Source organism: Myxocyprinus asiaticus, chromosome 47 (genome assembly GCF_019703515.2).
Source record: "Myxocyprinus asiaticus isolate MX2 ecotype Aquarium Trade chromosome 47, UBuf_Myxa_2, whole genome shotgun sequence".
NCBI classification, from domain to species: Eukaryota; Metazoa; Chordata; class Actinopteri; order Cypriniformes; family Catostomidae; genus Myxocyprinus; species Myxocyprinus asiaticus.
In genome coordinates, this window is record NC_059390.1 from 29,332,630 (window position 1) to 29,349,583 (window position 16,954).

General features: G+C 36.8%; 1 protein-coding gene across 9 annotated transcripts in view; it reads right to left on the reverse strand.

Annotated features, from left to right (window-relative positions):
• Positions 1-379: 379 nt before the first annotated feature.
• LOC127436993 (ubiquitin carboxyl-terminal hydrolase 15-like) overlaps positions 380-16,954 on the reverse strand; it is an 89,718-nt gene continuing 73,143 nt past the window's right edge. For 5 of the 9 annotated variants that reach the window (XM_051691556.1, XM_051691562.1, XM_051691559.1 and 2 more), the window contains 8 exons: positions 16,583-16,695; positions 12,089-12,379; positions 11,859-11,929; positions 11,662-11,777; positions 11,327-11,476; positions 11,027-11,130; positions 2,572-2,660; positions 380-1,953 (listed from right to left, as the gene is read on the reverse strand). In XM_051691556.1, coding sequence (XP_051547516.1) covers positions 1,738-1,953; positions 2,572-2,660; positions 11,027-11,130; positions 11,327-11,476; positions 11,662-11,777; positions 11,859-11,929; positions 12,089-12,379; positions 16,583-16,695 — 1,150 coding nt within the window. In that variant the 3' untranslated portion in view covers positions 380-1,737. The remainder of the gene's footprint in view (positions 1,954-2,571; positions 2,661-11,026; positions 11,131-11,326; positions 11,477-11,661; positions 11,778-11,858; positions 11,930-12,088; positions 12,380-16,582; positions 16,696-16,954) is intronic. The other 4 variants (XM_051691563.1, XM_051691557.1, XM_051691560.1 and 1 more) reach the window with 3 other exon arrangements.

A 16,954-nucleotide genomic window follows, 5' to 3' on the forward strand; every position in this document is an offset into this window, starting at 1 on the left:
ATCTGCATAAAGCAAAAGCTTATGCGCTATACCTCTCGCAACCACCCCTGGAAAATAATCCCCCTCCTGACAGAGCTCGCATAGCATCCACTGCTGACGCAGAGTCTTGTTCACCGATTCACAGAACCGTTTTTAACCTAGACGTGTTTTTAACCCAGACGTTTTACTACATCATTCCCATTCTTCCATTTGTGTAATATAATCGGTTTGAAGACTTCATTATTATTCAAAGTTGTGGAAAATATTAATAATAATAAAAAGTGTATCTGTGTCCAAACTGTTAACTGGTTGACAGTGTACATGAAAACAAAAAAAAGCTCATAAAAATGCATTGTTAACAGTCTGTAAATAATCAGGCACCAAGAAATCACCACTGCACAAGGCTTTACTCAGCTTTATTAAAGTCGTATATAAATACACATGCACATTTCAAATGTAAACCAAAGTAAACTCAAAGTGCAGCGAAAATAAATCCCCCATATCCATCATGCACGAATATCAGTTCATTTACAAAAAACCCACAGATGATACAACATCCTTTCAATGGATTCAGTCCAGACGAGAACTCGACCAAAGCCGCATTCAATACACCTTCTGTCTTTCCAGGTTGTTTGAAATGGTTCCTTATAAATAAATAAATGTATCAAATGTGCACTCACAGAGTGAACTCTTATGTACATTATATAAAAAGCATAAGTAGTCGGTTATAGCTGAACCAAATGACTGTTTATAACCACAGATAGGCTGCACGGCGGATCTGTATAAAGTACTTGCCATCATTTGCACTTTTAATATCAAAGGCAAGAAAACGACCCATTACGCTCCAAGAACATTCACCAAAAACAAAGGCAAGAGGATGGGGCACCTCACAACTCTTTTCCTACAATTAAGGGTTAGGGTTAGGTTAAAATTGATTTCAGAGCGGAGCAGTGGTATTTTATGGGTATGGAGATTTAAGTGGGTGTGATTGTGTACATGTGTGTTATACGCTCAAATGAGTGACTGAAAGTTAGAATTGTGCAAAGAAAAGGCAACAGTCTGAGAATACATTTAAGGCATTGGTGAAAGAAAATAGTGCCAAATGTATCAGCAAAATCTCGTAAAATGCCTCTATGAATAAAAGGTGTGAGGAGAAGTGCTTACACCCACACACAACTGTAAAACTATGGGCTTCGACTTTACTCCACAGATTTTGTCACCTAAAACTGACAAGGCATTAGCAGCACAAATGGCTTTTCCATTACATGACAGGCCGTTTCACACAAGCTGTCGGCGATGCATCACAGGTAAATAAGCATCTTGAAGCGTTTTGAAGAGCAGGGCATTGGTAGTGTGATACACATGGCACGGATAAGCAAAACAAATGTGATTGTGCAACAAACAGTCAGTAGTCTTTGAAGTTTCAAAGTCCTCAAAACCCTTTAGTTCAGTGTTCCTCCAAGGTATATACAAAATAAAACAAGCTAACACATAAAACTCTTCTAATCACTCATTTATGCACCGCTCACTCTTTCACTCATGCGAAAACTAAAGAACCCACACAGAAATGTTGCCTACATTGTAAGCCGTGGTTTTATCAATGTACTTCCCAAATAACCACTTTTCCTGGAAAATTGTGAAAATACTGCCATCTCAAGTGGGATCCGAGCACTTCGCCATCTTTACATTCCTGCCCCGTCTACGCAGGTGTGTCGTTTAGTGTAGATATGGCTTTGGATGTATGATTGACCTTCCACCTCAGTTGGTGTTCATAGTAACGTCACGGTTGGGTTCAAGATCTTCCTCGTTCTCATTATCATTTAGATCTTCCTCTTCCTCCTCTTCTTCACTCTGGGTTGTGTTCTCCTGCGGCGTCGAGTTTTCCTGCTCAGTGACTGCACGGTCCAGTGCGAAGTAGCCTGTCCCTTTAACAGTGTCTTGACGCTGGTAAAACAGGACATATGCCGCTTTGGACTACACACAAACACACAGAGGGGAAATAGTTAGGGACTTGTGCCAGAAAAATACCCTAATCCTAAAATCCAAAATTTAAATCCTGGAACCCTAATCCTAAAAATCAAAAATTTAAATCTCTTAACCATAAACCTAACCCTAAAATCTGAAATTTAAATTCCAAAAACCTAACCTGAAAATCTATATTTGGAACCCTATCATTAAAATTCAAAATGTAAATCATGGAAAACTAACTGCAAAATCAAACATTTTCATCTCCAAACCCTAACCTTAAAATCTAAAAATTAAATACCAGAACCCTAACCTAAAAAAAATTATATTTGGAACCTAACACAAAAATATAAAATTTTAATTCCAGAAACCTAATCCAAACCCTAAAATTCGACATAACAGTAGTTGACCTGAAAGAGAAAACAGACCAAACACGAAGAGAGTTTTACGCTAATGCCCATTTGGCAGCAATGCTGAAAATGTAACACATACTTGCAATAAGAATTACACTGTGGTCAGACACATTTAGGAATGCAACAATGCATAAAATTTAGCTTGCCTAGCTTGTATTGAGTATGATTTGGGCCTGAGAGTGAAGCATTAATTTGAGAATATTTCAGGTCTTACCACTATCTGGTCCTCATTGACTGGCGATACGCTGCTGTCATCAAAGTTGTACCACTTGTCATCATCCTTATTCTTTGCATACGCAGTATCTGATGATGAAAATGTATTTAACAATATTACAAATCATTGTATCACACAAATGTTTCTCTGTTTTGAATAATATCTTCATATTTTTATGTTCAGATCAGTGATACTGGTGTTTAGTGAGTGTTTGCAGTGTTTCCTGGTGCTGCACTGCTTCTGAATCTGCAACACCACAGCAACATATACAGTTGAAGTCAGAAGTTTACATACACCTAAGCCAAATACATTTAAACTCAGTTTTTCACAATTCCTGACATTTAATCGTATAAAATATTCCCTGTCTTAGGTCAGTTAGGATCACGACTTTTTTTTAAGAATGTGAAATGTCAGAATAATAGTAGAGAGGATTATTTATTTCAGCTTTTATTTCTTTCATCACATTCCCAGTTGGTCAGAAGTTTACATACACTTTATTAGTATTTGGTAGCATTGCCTTTATATTGTTTAACTTTGGTCAAACATTTTGGGTAGCCTTCCACAAGCTTCTCACAATAAATTGCTGGAATTGTGGCACATTCCTCCAGACAGAACTGGTATAACTGAGTCAGGTTTGTAGGTCTCCTTGCTCACACATGCTTTTTCAGTTCTGCCCACACATTTTCAATCAGATTGAGGTCAGGGTTTTGTGATGGCCACTCCAAAACCTTGACTTTGTTGTCCTTAAGCCATTTTGCCACAACTTGAGGTATGCTTGGAGTCATTGTCCATTTGAAGACCCATTTGTGACCGAGCTTTAACTTCCTGGCTGATGTCTTGAGATGTTGCTTCAATATATCCACATTTTCCTTCCTCATGATGCCATCTATTTTGTGAAGTGCACCAGTCCCTCCTGCAGCAAAGCACCCCCACAACATAATGCTGCCACCCCCATGCTTCACAGTTGGGATGGCGTTCTTCGGCTTGCAAGCCTCACCCTTTTTCCTCCAAACATAACAATAGTCATTATGGCCAAACAAATACTTTTTGTTTTATTAGACCAGAGGACATTTCTCCAATAAGTAAAATCTTTGTCCCCATGTGCACTTGCAAACTGTAGTCTGGCTTTTTTATGGCGGTTTTGGAGCAGTGGCTTCTTCCTTGCTGAGCAGTCTTTCAGGTTATGTAGATATAGGTCTCGTTTTACTGTGGATATAGATACTTGTCTACCTGTGTTCCTCCAGCATCTTCACAAGGTCCTTTGCTGTTGTTCTGGGATTGATTTGCACTTTTCGCACCAAACTACGTTCATCTCTAGGAGACAGAATGCGTCTCCTTCCTGAGCGGTATGATGTCTGCATGGTCCCATGGTGTTTATACTTGCATACTATTGTTTGTACAGATGAACGTGGTACCTTCAGGTATTTGGAAATTGCCCCCAAGGATGAACCAGACTTCTGGAGGTCCATAATTTTTTTTTTCTGAGGTCTTGGCTGATTTCTTTTGATGTTCCCATGATGTCAAGCAAAGAGGCACTGAGTTTGAAGGTAGGCCTTAAAATAAATCCACAGGTACACCTCCAATTCAGTACACCTCCTATCAGAAGCTAATTGGCTAATTGTCTAAAGGCTTGACATCATTTTCTGGAATTTTCCATGTTACTTAAAGGCACAGTTAACTTAGTGTAAATACATTTCTGACCCACTGGAATTGTGATATAGTCAATTAAAAGTGAAACAATCTGTCTGTAAACAATTGTTGGAAAAATTACTCATGTCATGCACAAAGTACATGTCCTAAACGACTTGCCAAAACTATAGTTTGCTAATATTAAATCTGTGGAGTGGTTAAAAAAATTAGTTTTAATGACTTCAACCTTAGTGTATGTAAACTTCTGACTTCAATTGTATATACACATTAATAGAGTTGTGAGCGGGGACTTAAAAACGGTTCAAGGAACGAAAACAAAAACTGAAAACAAACAAAACTTTTAGCAGAACGTAACAGAAAATGGGAACAAAGTGATTTTCAATTGTTCCGGAGTGAAAACATTATTTTTAAATGCTGTTAACTGGTTACAACCGGTTAATTTTGTTCCAATATTTTTTTCATGACACCAAATGCCAAAGGGTTTATCACAGTACATTTTTGGAACTACACCACTTCATGTTGCATGAAAAAATAAAACGTGCTTTGATCCTGAATGCTGCATCACAATTTCTTTGCCTAACTGCCTGTTGTGGATGTTGCATTCTCTAAATGAAAACCTTTTAAGCAACTGTGTATAATTACTACATATACATGCACGGCTAATTCAGATACAAGGAAAACATTATTAGAGGTAAAAAGTATATTTCACAGTTGTTTCCAAGTCTTCACTGAATTATTGTTATAGATATTTTTGTATTTATTTATTTAAATACATGGTTGTGAGCCTGTGAATTGTGTGTGACGACAGAGTGTTGTGCCACGAAATGATATATTGATGATAAATAGTCAACTATTTATTGCCTTGAACAAAGAATAGACAGCACAAAATTCACAAACAAATTGCTTGATTAGTGTAGTTCTTTTTTAATGAATCAGTTGATCCAGTTGGTCTGAATCATGATTCACGGTGTATGTCTGTGTGTGATTGAGTATGCATACTGAGTGGGGTGTTCAGTATTAATACCAACGGTGTGTGACTGAAAGTGAAATATGCATACATTGTGACCACATACACACTCCAGTTCAATTTGGTTATCAGTTCACCTTTTAGTGCTTAATCCTGTTCTGTACACACAGTTCAGTAATTTACGGAAGTGATAACCGCATTCTACAACCAAATTAACTCCCAAAAAATTCAGGTAGACAACCGCAACTAGTTTGTTAATGACGTGATGCTGTGTGTGAGATGTGTCAATCTTCTTCTGGTGTAGATCACACCAACAATTTACATGCATAATTTGAACAGCTTTAAAGTATTTACATTGATATGTAAAGCAAATGCAAAAAAGGTACTGTCTCTTTAAGAATAGCAGCAGTTCAGCGTTTCGTTTTGGTTGAACACAATTAACGAGAGTAGTCACACACGGCTTGTTTATTAGAATTAAATGTTTTTTATTTTTGTTATTTTTGATCAATAACTAACTGCAACAAACAGAAAAGATATTAAAAGAGACATTATTCAATGACAAATGGATTGAGTGGATCTCGTCTTTAGACATACATTACACAGAACTAATCTAACCAAACTTTTACTCTCAACAAGCAGTGAAAGAATCTCTTTGTTGAACTTCATATATTAAAAGATAAATACTGGGATAAAAAAAACCCCCAAAAAAACAAATGAAGATTGCAATTAATCGGAAAATCTTTATTTTTACCCAGCCCAAATCCCTACTATTTTTAAGTCATACATTTAGTTGAAATAAATAAATAAATGTTAAAATGCTACAGTAAAAAAACGTTAATTGGTTAACAACCTTATCAATTGTTGGGCCTCATGTATTCAGATAGAAGACAAAGGCAGGCCTAACAGTCATAAAAAACATTCCTCAAGCCCCCTCCTTCTAAGTCGTAAATCTTACTGATAAAATCGCGCCAAAATCAAACAAAGGGAGTCCAAAACAGACTACAGATCCATGAAGCCTTGCCCTCTAAAGGATCGAGCACTCAACTCCTATTGGATGAGGCACACAACAGAACGTCCCTCGAACATGACATCATCAGGACTTCAAATAATTCTGAAATGCTTCCAAAGTGGCTTCCGGCTACTTCGTTCACCGAATACGGACGTAGCTTTTTGCTGCTCTCCGGTGTAACCTCGTGGCATAAGGAAGTAATGTCCGACTTGAAACTGTAGCCATACAATCTCCATCTCGCTGGATGAGTTGAGATTACTCTGTGTTCAACCAAACACTCTAACGGATCCGAAGGAGACCGCCGAGCAATTCGCATCTTCATCCGTTGGCCTACAGAAGTGAAGAGATTAAAGATTTCTCTTCCATCTTCAATCAAGTCGACATTTCTGAGTTCTCCGCCAGCCCGCCGAGAATCAACAGCCGTACCGCCCTCTGAGAATCAACAGCCGTACCGGCCGCCGACAGCGCGAGGAAACGGCTCTAGTCATCACACGAGCCTCAAGAAACCGGGTCAAAGTTAAAGGACGGAGGAAAACACATTCTACCTGTGTCCTCATGCGATTCAAGTAAGAGGTTTACGTCTGGGCAGAGATAGAATATTATAGCGTGTTATTCTTGTGTTTCAAGGTTTTTGCTTGTACAGTTTACGGACCGCCATGTCCGCTAATTATTAATACTCAGGGTATTAATTATCACGAATTTGTTTTGCTGTATTGTAGTCCAACCAAATTGGACTGTTGTGCATTTTCGCCATCGCGGGTGAGACAGCAACTGAGTTCATCCATTAAAGAGTCAAATAACAAGGGACTTTTACGAGCCCCTCTCGTAAAACCGCGTCTCTGAGTGATGAACACGGCTGCTTCATCTCCAGCTATCGCGAAATCAGCTTTCGGGCTGTCACTTAATCATCTCTCTCTCTCTGTCTCTCTCTCTCACTAACCACACTGACACACACACACCTTGTGTTATAGGATTATTTTTATTTCCATATCTAATCATATCACTGTTTAGTTTGTAGTTGTAAGTCGGAAGTTTATTGACTGCATTGTATTAATTATTAATTGATATTACTGCATAAATAAACTTTGTTTATATTACAAAGAGAAGTGTTTTGGTTTGTTTTGCATACGCCTGTGTCGTGCTGACGGGATGTCAGTGCTCGGATTCAAACCTTCATTCATTGTTTTTTATTCGAAAATCGATATTCTTCGGATGTCGATTTTCCTAAGAAAACAATCTAATATTGAGACTGTTTTAATATTCGGTTATTAGTCCCTGATTTCAGGGTGGTGCCCCGTCAATGTTAATCCTTATTAATATTCTATTGATTTTTGATAATTGATAATTATCTTTGATTGAATTAGAATGATCAATAAGCTAGTGTTAATTTTAATGTTTCTTCGATGTTAACAATTGATAAGTGTTGATTTTAAAGGATTAAAAAAAAAGCTAACATTGATTCTCATCAATGTTCTATTGATTTTAATAATTAATAATTATCTTTGATAATTATTAATTATTGCTAATAACCAAACTTGCTCCTAAACGTAGCACACTACATTTATTGGAGTCCTATATGAGGTTTTAATGAGTTAGATCCAATTAATTAATTTAAATATTGATTAATAACTACAGAAATAATTATTAATTATTTCTGATAGTAACACTGATCTAAACAACCAGTAAAGCCCTACACAATGATGATTAAAAAATTATAATATATTTAAAAATAAATTTTATATTTAACAAGACACTCAGCATTCTTCCACCTAAGAAATATTGCTAAGTTAAGACAAATGCTCTCTGTTGCTGATGCTGAAAAACTAATTAATGTGTTCATGATGCTGGGCCTCATGTATTCAGATATAAGACAAAGGCAGGCCTAACACAGTCGTAAGCCTGACTGAGGCCTACACACACACACAGTCATAAATCTTACTGATAAAAATCGCGCCAAAATCAAACAAAGGGAGTCCAAAACAGACTACAAATCCCATTAAGCCTTACTCACTAAATAATCGAACTCTCAACTCCTATTGGATGAGGCACATGACAGAACGCCCCTCAACCATGACGTCATCAGGAGTTGAAATACCTCTGAGATCCTTCTGGGCATTGCTTCCAGCAACTTTGCTTGCCGTGTGTAGATGCAGCTCAGCGCTGCTCTCAGGTGCAGCCTCGTGGCACAAGGAAGTAACGTCTGACTTGAAACTGTGGCCATACAATCTCGAGGAAAGGAGTCGGAGTCAAACGACGGATGAACACACATTCTACCTGTGTCCTTATGCGATTCAAGAAAGAGGTTTACGTCTGGGCAGAGATAGATTATTATAGCGTCTTATTCTTGTGTATGAAGGTTATTGCTTGTACAGTTTACGGACCGCCGAGTCTGCTCATTGCTGCTAATAATACTTAAGGTATTACTATAATGTACTGTTATCACGAATGAGATCTGCTGTGTTGTCGTCCAACCATGTTGGACTGTTGTGTATTTCCACCATCACGGGTGAAACCAGCACACTTTTTTTATCCATTGATAATCCATGAGTTTATCCATTAAAGAACCAAAGACCGTTTATGAGCCGTTCACCAAGTCTCTGAGTGATAAACTAACAGCTGCTTTCTCTCCCACGATCACGAAACCGGCTTTGGTGCCGCCACTTTATTCTCTCTCTCTCTCTCTCTCTCGTACTAACCACACACACGCGACCCCTCACAAACATTCCCGCACACACTTTTGGCTAGTAGATAACTTAGTGATAAAGCTCAGCTTTGTCCCCAAGTTATCATACAAGCGGAGACACGTGGTAAATGGGCAGACACCATTAACCGGCTTCTCTCCGCCCACATTCGCGGCCATAATCTCTGGCCGGAAATTTTGCGTGACGTACTCTCCATGAGAGTCACATCCGCCATTTTGTGTGTGTCACTCCTTACACACACACACATACCTTCCTTTCATGTGTTATATGCTTATTTTGGTTACCATATCTAATCATATCACTGTTTACTTTGTAGTTGTAAGTCGGAAGTTTATTGACTGCATTGTATTGATTATTAATTGATATTACTGCATAAATAAACTTTGTTTATATTACAAAGAGAAGTGTTTTGGTTTGTTTTGCATACACCTGTGTCAAAGGCTGGCAGGGGATGTCAGTGCTCGGATTCAAGCCTTCATTGTTTCCTTTTGAATGTTGATGTTCTCCGGACATCGATTTTCCTAAGAGAACAGTCTAATATTGAGACTGTTATACTGTCTGGTTATTAGTCCCTGATTCCAGGGTGGTGCCCTGGTGAGATTAATCCTTATTAATATTCTGTTGATTTTGATAACTGATCATTATCTTTGATGATTGTTGAATTTGAAGGATCAATAAGCTAGTGTTAATTCTAATCAATGTTCTATTGATTTTAATAATTAATGATTATCTTTGATAATAATTAATATTCTGTTGAATTTGATAATTGATGGTTATCTTTGATAATTGCTGATTTAAGGGATTAAAAAGCTAACACTGATTCTCATCAGTGTTCTGTTGATTTTAATGATTATCTTTGATAATTATTGATTATTGCTAATAACCAAACCCGCTGCTGAATGTAACGCACGACATTAATGGTGCCCCGTGTGAGGCTTTAATGAGTTCGATTCTATTATTTAATTTAAATATTAATTAATAACTAAAGAAATAATTATTAATTATTTCTGATAGTAACACTGATCTAAACAACCAGTAGCACCTACAATGACCTCAAGACTAGATTATTGTAATGCATTACTGGGAGGATGTCCAGCAAGTTCAACAAATAAACTTCAATTGGTTCAAAATGCAGCAAGCAGAGTACTGACTAGAACCAAGAAATACGATTATATTAGCCCCATTAGCCCACTTCAAAGATATTAGTCATTAATCTTACAGTTCATACAAAATCTTTGTTTAAACACTGACCCTTAACACTTACTTAGTTTAATAATTTTATACCATGACATGCACTATACATAAGTAATATTGGCATTATATTCATAATGTTAGCCAGAGGGGAACTGGACCCCACAGTGAGCATGATTTCTCCCAAGGTTATTTTTCTCCATTAACCAACATCTTATGGAGTTTTGTGTTCTTTGACACAGTCACCTTCGGCTTGCTCACTGGGGTTCTAAATACAATTATTATTTAATTATTTAATTTTTATACACAATTTACAATCATATTTCATCAAACTACACAATGATGACTCTAAGATATTATAGATATTACAGTTTCATTTTCTGTTAATGCATAATTTTCTGTAAAGCTGCTTTGAAACGATGTGTGTTGTGAAAGGCGCTATACAAATAAAAATGTCTTGTTATTTTACAGAAAAAAAGTGTTTTTTTAGATGTAAAAATTATGATTTTACCATATAATTAATGGTTAAAATGTATATTATGTTTAACAAGTGAATATGTGAACTTCTATGGAAAACTATTGTTAAAATTACAGTGAAAAACAATAATCAGGCATTCCCAGAAGTCTATTCTATTTTGTGGAAATAGTCATGTTTCTTCTTATTTATGATACAAGAATCTACATTTGTAGTTTTGTGGGTTATTTAGTTTAATTAATGTTTATTGCATTATTTTAGTGTCACGATGTTACCCTGACGGTGTTTTGTGTTTGTCTCTACTTCTCCTCAGTTGGGAATCGGGGATTTCGGGGATTCACTCCAGAATTTAAATGCGGTTGTCACTCCCGAAAATTTGCAGTGTGTACATGGTCTCTGTGTCGGTGTGTATTGAGTTTTGAGTATGCATACATTGTGTTCTTTTGAGTGTGCATACTCACAGTGTCCTCCTCCCATTCCTCCATAGTGGTTGGACACAGCGATGAGGTCATAGCGGCAGGGTCCAGCATTTGGGTTGATGAGGAACTCGGACATATCCAGATCACTAGAGGTGAAACGAGAAACTGTCAGTAAACGTTCAGAGCCATTTGGGATATTTCTGTATGTCGCCATATATTAAACTGTACTTACAACAAATTATTATAACAAAAAGCTTCTACAAAAAGCATAGATGTAAAACCGGCATCACAGTAAAAAATGAATCTACTGTCTGTTTAACCTGCTGTGAAAGTGTGTCGTACCGCAATGGGAAATCCACAAGTGAGTCCAGTTTGTCCCTCATGTAGCGACTGTAGGAGAAGCGCTTTAAATGGACCACCAGCACCGGCGGTAAAGACCACAAGTCCAGTTTCTTAGTGGCCTGCTGGTGCTGCTTGCAGTTGGGACAGTACCTGAATATGACACACACACACACACATATATACACACATAAAGTACCTGAAATAACAAAAGGTCCACAAGCCTATAAGTGTATTGACATGAAAAAAACGGACAAAAGAAAGTCATGTGGGTTTGCACAAGATGAGGGCGAGTGACTGATGAATGACTGAAACAGTGTAATAACATGAACTCTCACCAGGGGTCGTCCGCTCCCAGCTTCTCTTTAGTGGTAAAGAGTTCTATACAGTCCTTCAGTTTGAAAAAGCTTTTCTTCTGAGGTTTATAGTCCATACTCTCATGCTTATCAAAGTCCTGTGAAAGACATCAAACCATCATCAGGAACACACACGTCACAATATTAACAACTTCTTACTAGAAATGTGAGAATTTCACCTCTGTCGCAGTTTCATTAAAGTATTTTCTCTTTATTTCAGGATCCCAGTCCAAAGAGAGATAGCATCTATCTGCAGAAAAGAAAGGGCATTTTTACTCAAACTTTTGTCATACAGGTTTGAGACAACATAAGGGTGAATAAATGATGACAGAATCTCATTTTTAAATGACTAATTTGAACTGAAATAGATTAATAATAGAATTGTGAGCATGACTGCACAGATTCCCACCGCTGAGTCGCAAGTGATCCTCATCAAATCGAATTTGTTGCAGATCTCCTTTGATGAAGTTCAAGGCCGTCTTGCCCATGTTGTTCAACTGGAATGTGAAAAGTCGTTTTTTGTGCCTTGTAAGTTGCTGTCCTTTGCTGGAGTTTTCTGGGATGACTCCATTCTCCAAGTCGTTGTCACCACCGACCGAGTCCTCTGATTGGCTGTTATCATTCTCAGAGGGCAGTTCCTGGTCCTGACTGGATTCTTCATCGGGTTCATCTGTCTCCATTTCACCTGCGACATGTGCGTCTGTTCAGTCAGTGCAGTCACCAATCAACAGTAAAAAAAACAATAGATCTTAGGCCAGAAACAGATTAAATGCATGTAAGCAAACACAGAGGCAAATGCTCGCATCTCAAGTGCACAGTCCTGTTGTACATATTTAACAAGTTTTCTTGCGTTACTGCGGCGGTTACAAACCTCAGTGCTCAAGGGGGTGAGAGAGTTTTTGCCTTATTATTCAGCTAGCTTATATCTACACGTCAACAGTTTGTCCGGCAATATTCTCTTCAAACTGTTTTAGCCTACAAAGCCAAAACACAGTAACTACACCAACACAGATACTGAGAAAATGGCTTCAAAATCATTTGTTCAGCCAAATGTGGATTATAAAGTTTTCTAGGATTCTGATCATAGCTGAGCCAAACCCGTCTGTCACAGGACGTATGTAAAGGATCCGATTTCACTAATTACTCATTTTTGGCCAAATGTGTACAGTAGTTACTGCATTTTGCCTTTGCATGGCAGTGTCGCTCCTAGTGTTAATATTGTCAACAAAATAACTGACAAAATGTTTGTTGACAAAGGCGTTTTTGATTTTGTCAACAATAACGAAGAAAAGATGATAAAGATGTGAAAATAATCAACTGTAGATGTCAATACTGGATTTTGCCAATACTATAGCTACAATGGTGCTTAAGGTCGATAACCAATTAATCGGCCGATACTATAGTTTTTAAAATCGATTTACAAATTATTGAAACATTTTCTTAGTCTTTCCTTGCTGTGACGGGCACAGACATGCAGGCTACAAGAGTACAAAATTAATAAAATCCCAGATGTAGTTTATTGTTCAACCAAAATCCCCAAAATAACCAAAATAAATGAAGATTTGGTGCATAATGTGGGACTTTAAATATAAACAAGTCCAAAACTTATTTTGAAATGACGGAGACACGGCACCGGTACAATGCTCTATAGTTAAGTATAGGGATGTCCCGATAAAAAATTTTTTACAATGAGTATGAGTACTGATACTTCATTTTTGGTACTGATACCTGTTTTTTTTATTCTGAACTCCATATCAACAGTTTATTTAAATTTTATCATCAAAATTGTGTTAACAAATTTAATTCATTAAAACTTTAATCAAATGAAAATATAACAATTAATTTTTTTAAATAATATTGTATTATTTTTTATCAAATGAAGTGCTTATATACAGAAGCACACAGCACAATCCAAAATACAACATTGGAGTTATATTTTGTGAAATAAAGCGCTGCATAACAGAGCATCACAGATGTTAGATACTGTTTAAGTAAAATACAATTACTACTGATTTATTATGATTATAATTATTATTAGTAGTAGTTTTACAGTGAATATCACATAACTTTACAGTGGTGATATATTTCTGTCATACTTTTTCCCTATAGATTTGCCTTTAATTTTGATGGAGCTTTTATTTTGAAGTGTTTCTGTGTTGTTTTGACCAAGGAGCTCTGACGTTATGACCGCAACTTCCCACTCTGGAAAAGCCAGTCTCTACGTGACTCAAAGCTGTGACATGCACAGAAGAGGGGCAGCAGGGGCGAATTAAATTAAATAGTTAAACTAATTAAAGTAAAACAAATTTAAAATCTCATAATAATCTCACAACAACAGTAATAATGTTTTTTTTTATGAGATTTATTTGTAAATCGCAGGCGTAATAAAGAAAATTAAGGGCAGGTGTCATTACACTGGCGCTACGGCAGATCGGGGGTGGATTCTAATCAACTCACTCTGAAGTGCAGAACCCGTGATGTGGGTACTCTGAAGTAAACATACCATTACTTTATGAATGTACCCTTTGCTAACAGTCTTGTGGAAGGGCCCTTCGAGAAAATATTCATTTTCTCACTTTCATTATGTATAGTGTTGCAAGTTCATCAAAAGAATAAAACTTGACTGCAACTTCATTTCTGACATCGCGCACTTGCAGTGTAGACAGATTTATGTGAGCGGTCGCGTCGCTTTCAGTGATAGAAATTCAGTTGGTCTTTTATAGAATACTGTCATAACTGAAGGAGCTGTCTGGTTCAGCCAAAGCCAGTTTGGTTTTGTTTAAACAAATAAACCATTAGACTAATCACTTTCAGAAAATACCATGGTATTACAATTTTTTGGTAGTGTAGTTTACTATGATAAACATTCAAAAATGCAGTACCATCTTGACATCATCATCGTACCATGGTTCCGCCATATTATTGCTGTAAGATCCTATATATTTATAAATATTAATGACAGAATACAGAAAATAACATTAGATGAATATTAAAAGAAATGAAGAGAAAGTAATAGAAGTGTCAGTTATATAAAGAGGATGATGAGGTCCGATGAAATGATAAAGTGAGGAAACAGAGATGAGAGAAAGTGACAAGACAAGAAAAACATTAGTGCCCTAACAAAAAAGCACTGTGCCATTACCAGGGTAATGCCATGGTACTGAATGATTATTATATTCATATATCATGATACTGTCATGATATTCCAAGGTACTTGCCATGGTTTTACTATGACACGTCTAAAACATGGGGTTGTCACAGACCATATCTGAAAATAAATAAACAAGTGTAATACCATGGTGCTTTTTGTGACAGATTTAACAGAATAGGCTATTATTTCTGATAAAGAAACATTTTTAAAATTAGGTACAGTATATAATACAAGAAAAAATGCTTAAATACTCAAAATTAAAAGGAAATTAGGTAAAATTGCCCTTTTTCATCCTTCCATCGCTGTCCCTGATAAGGTCTGTGCTCATCACTGTGATTATTAAACCGCTGCTATTTAATTAAATAATTATGTACTCTGTATGCGCCCAACACCACAACATGAATTTGCACTCTGTTTACTGTCATCTGCCACAAACAGAGTGCCCGATGCTCATGATGGTGTTTTCCCTGTATGAGACTTGGAGGAGCTTTAAAAGGTATGAGCAGCGGCGTCAGCACAACACTGTCTCCACACATTCACAAGCGCTCACATCTGAATTACATGCAAACTATATATTTATCTCATTATATTGCAGCTATATTAAATAATATCACTAGGACATACCGTAATAACATTCGTACGTCAGAAGGTATCGGGTTTTGGTATCGGAGCATTTTTATGAGTACGAGTACCAGTCCATGAGCGCGGTATTGGACCCGATTATCAGTATCAGGACATCCCTATACCGTTAACTGATCGGCAAAATTAATATATCTGTCTACCTCTAATCAACAGTGCTGATGAAAATATGAAAAAAAAGGGAAAAAATATTACACATTTTATTTTGCAAGATTTTAAAGATACACCAATACTTTTTTTTAAAGAAAGAAAAATCTAGCTATATCCAGAACATAAACGTAATTTTACAACTTACCTCTGCACAGACAACAAACAGGTGATTTTAAACTACGTTATCTGCTAGTCAGAATGCATAACTTGTGTTGTGAATATGCTGTTTCCATAAAAAAAAGCGCTACACGTAACAATATCCTAAACTGTCTAAACATGAGGAATTCACAACAGTCACTTCTAAGAGTAGCTCATACTTCAGTACATCTTTAATATGTCTGAAACATGTTTAAGTTATAAGCAGTTTAACCAAATTGTCAAATATTTTGTAAAATTTATAAAGTTTGGTCTGTTAGTTTGACACGTTTTTTTGTTTTGTTTTTTTGTTTGCACATTATCGCCAACTAAAATGTTATTTTCTTTGATTAAAAGTATGTGCCATTTTATTCAGAGTAACACTGATCAAATGAATATGACATGATGAAATACAGACAAAATTTAAAGGATGCCAAAAGGCAAAAACTGTGTTAAAAACAAACAAAAAGAAACCTTTGTTTTTTTCACCATGACATTAGTCGAGTTAACCCGAAAGAGAAAACTGACCGTAGAGGAAGACAGCTCTATAGCACCTCTTGCAGGAAGGCAGAGAATGCAACATGCACTAAAGCCCTGTTGTGAATTGCGTTGACACATTTCAGAATGCAACAACACATGAAATCAGGATTGTGTAGAACTTTGTGTATGGCAGCACTTCACATGTTGCGGTCTCTTTAGGATGAATGGCTTGTGTTGTGGCATTCCTCATTAATAAGTCACTTTGGATTAAAAAGCATTTACTAAATGAATAAGTGTAAATGCAAAAAGAGTTTTGTTGTCAAGGAAGCAGTCAAACAGCATGCTTACTCGGCGACCCCTCCTCCATTATACCATTGGTTGCGTTGCCATTGATCGTGTGGTGTTTGGAGGAGTTTGTCTCCTCTGACTCCTCGTCTTCAACGGCTGAGTGAATGAAACGACTGTGAACAACAGAAGACAAAAACGAAATCATGAGCTCAGAATTAGAAACACACATTTGAGTCAATTAAATATTACACATGAACATGAGACAACATAAAAGACACATGTAATGACAGTCTGAAGACAACAGGAGATGACACAGAGATGAAATCAGACCGAGACCAAGATGAAATGGAGACTGAGGTGCGTCTTACATGAGACTGAGACGTGAATGTGTGAGACTGAGTAAACTTAGAGATAATACTTGGACAAAAGTGA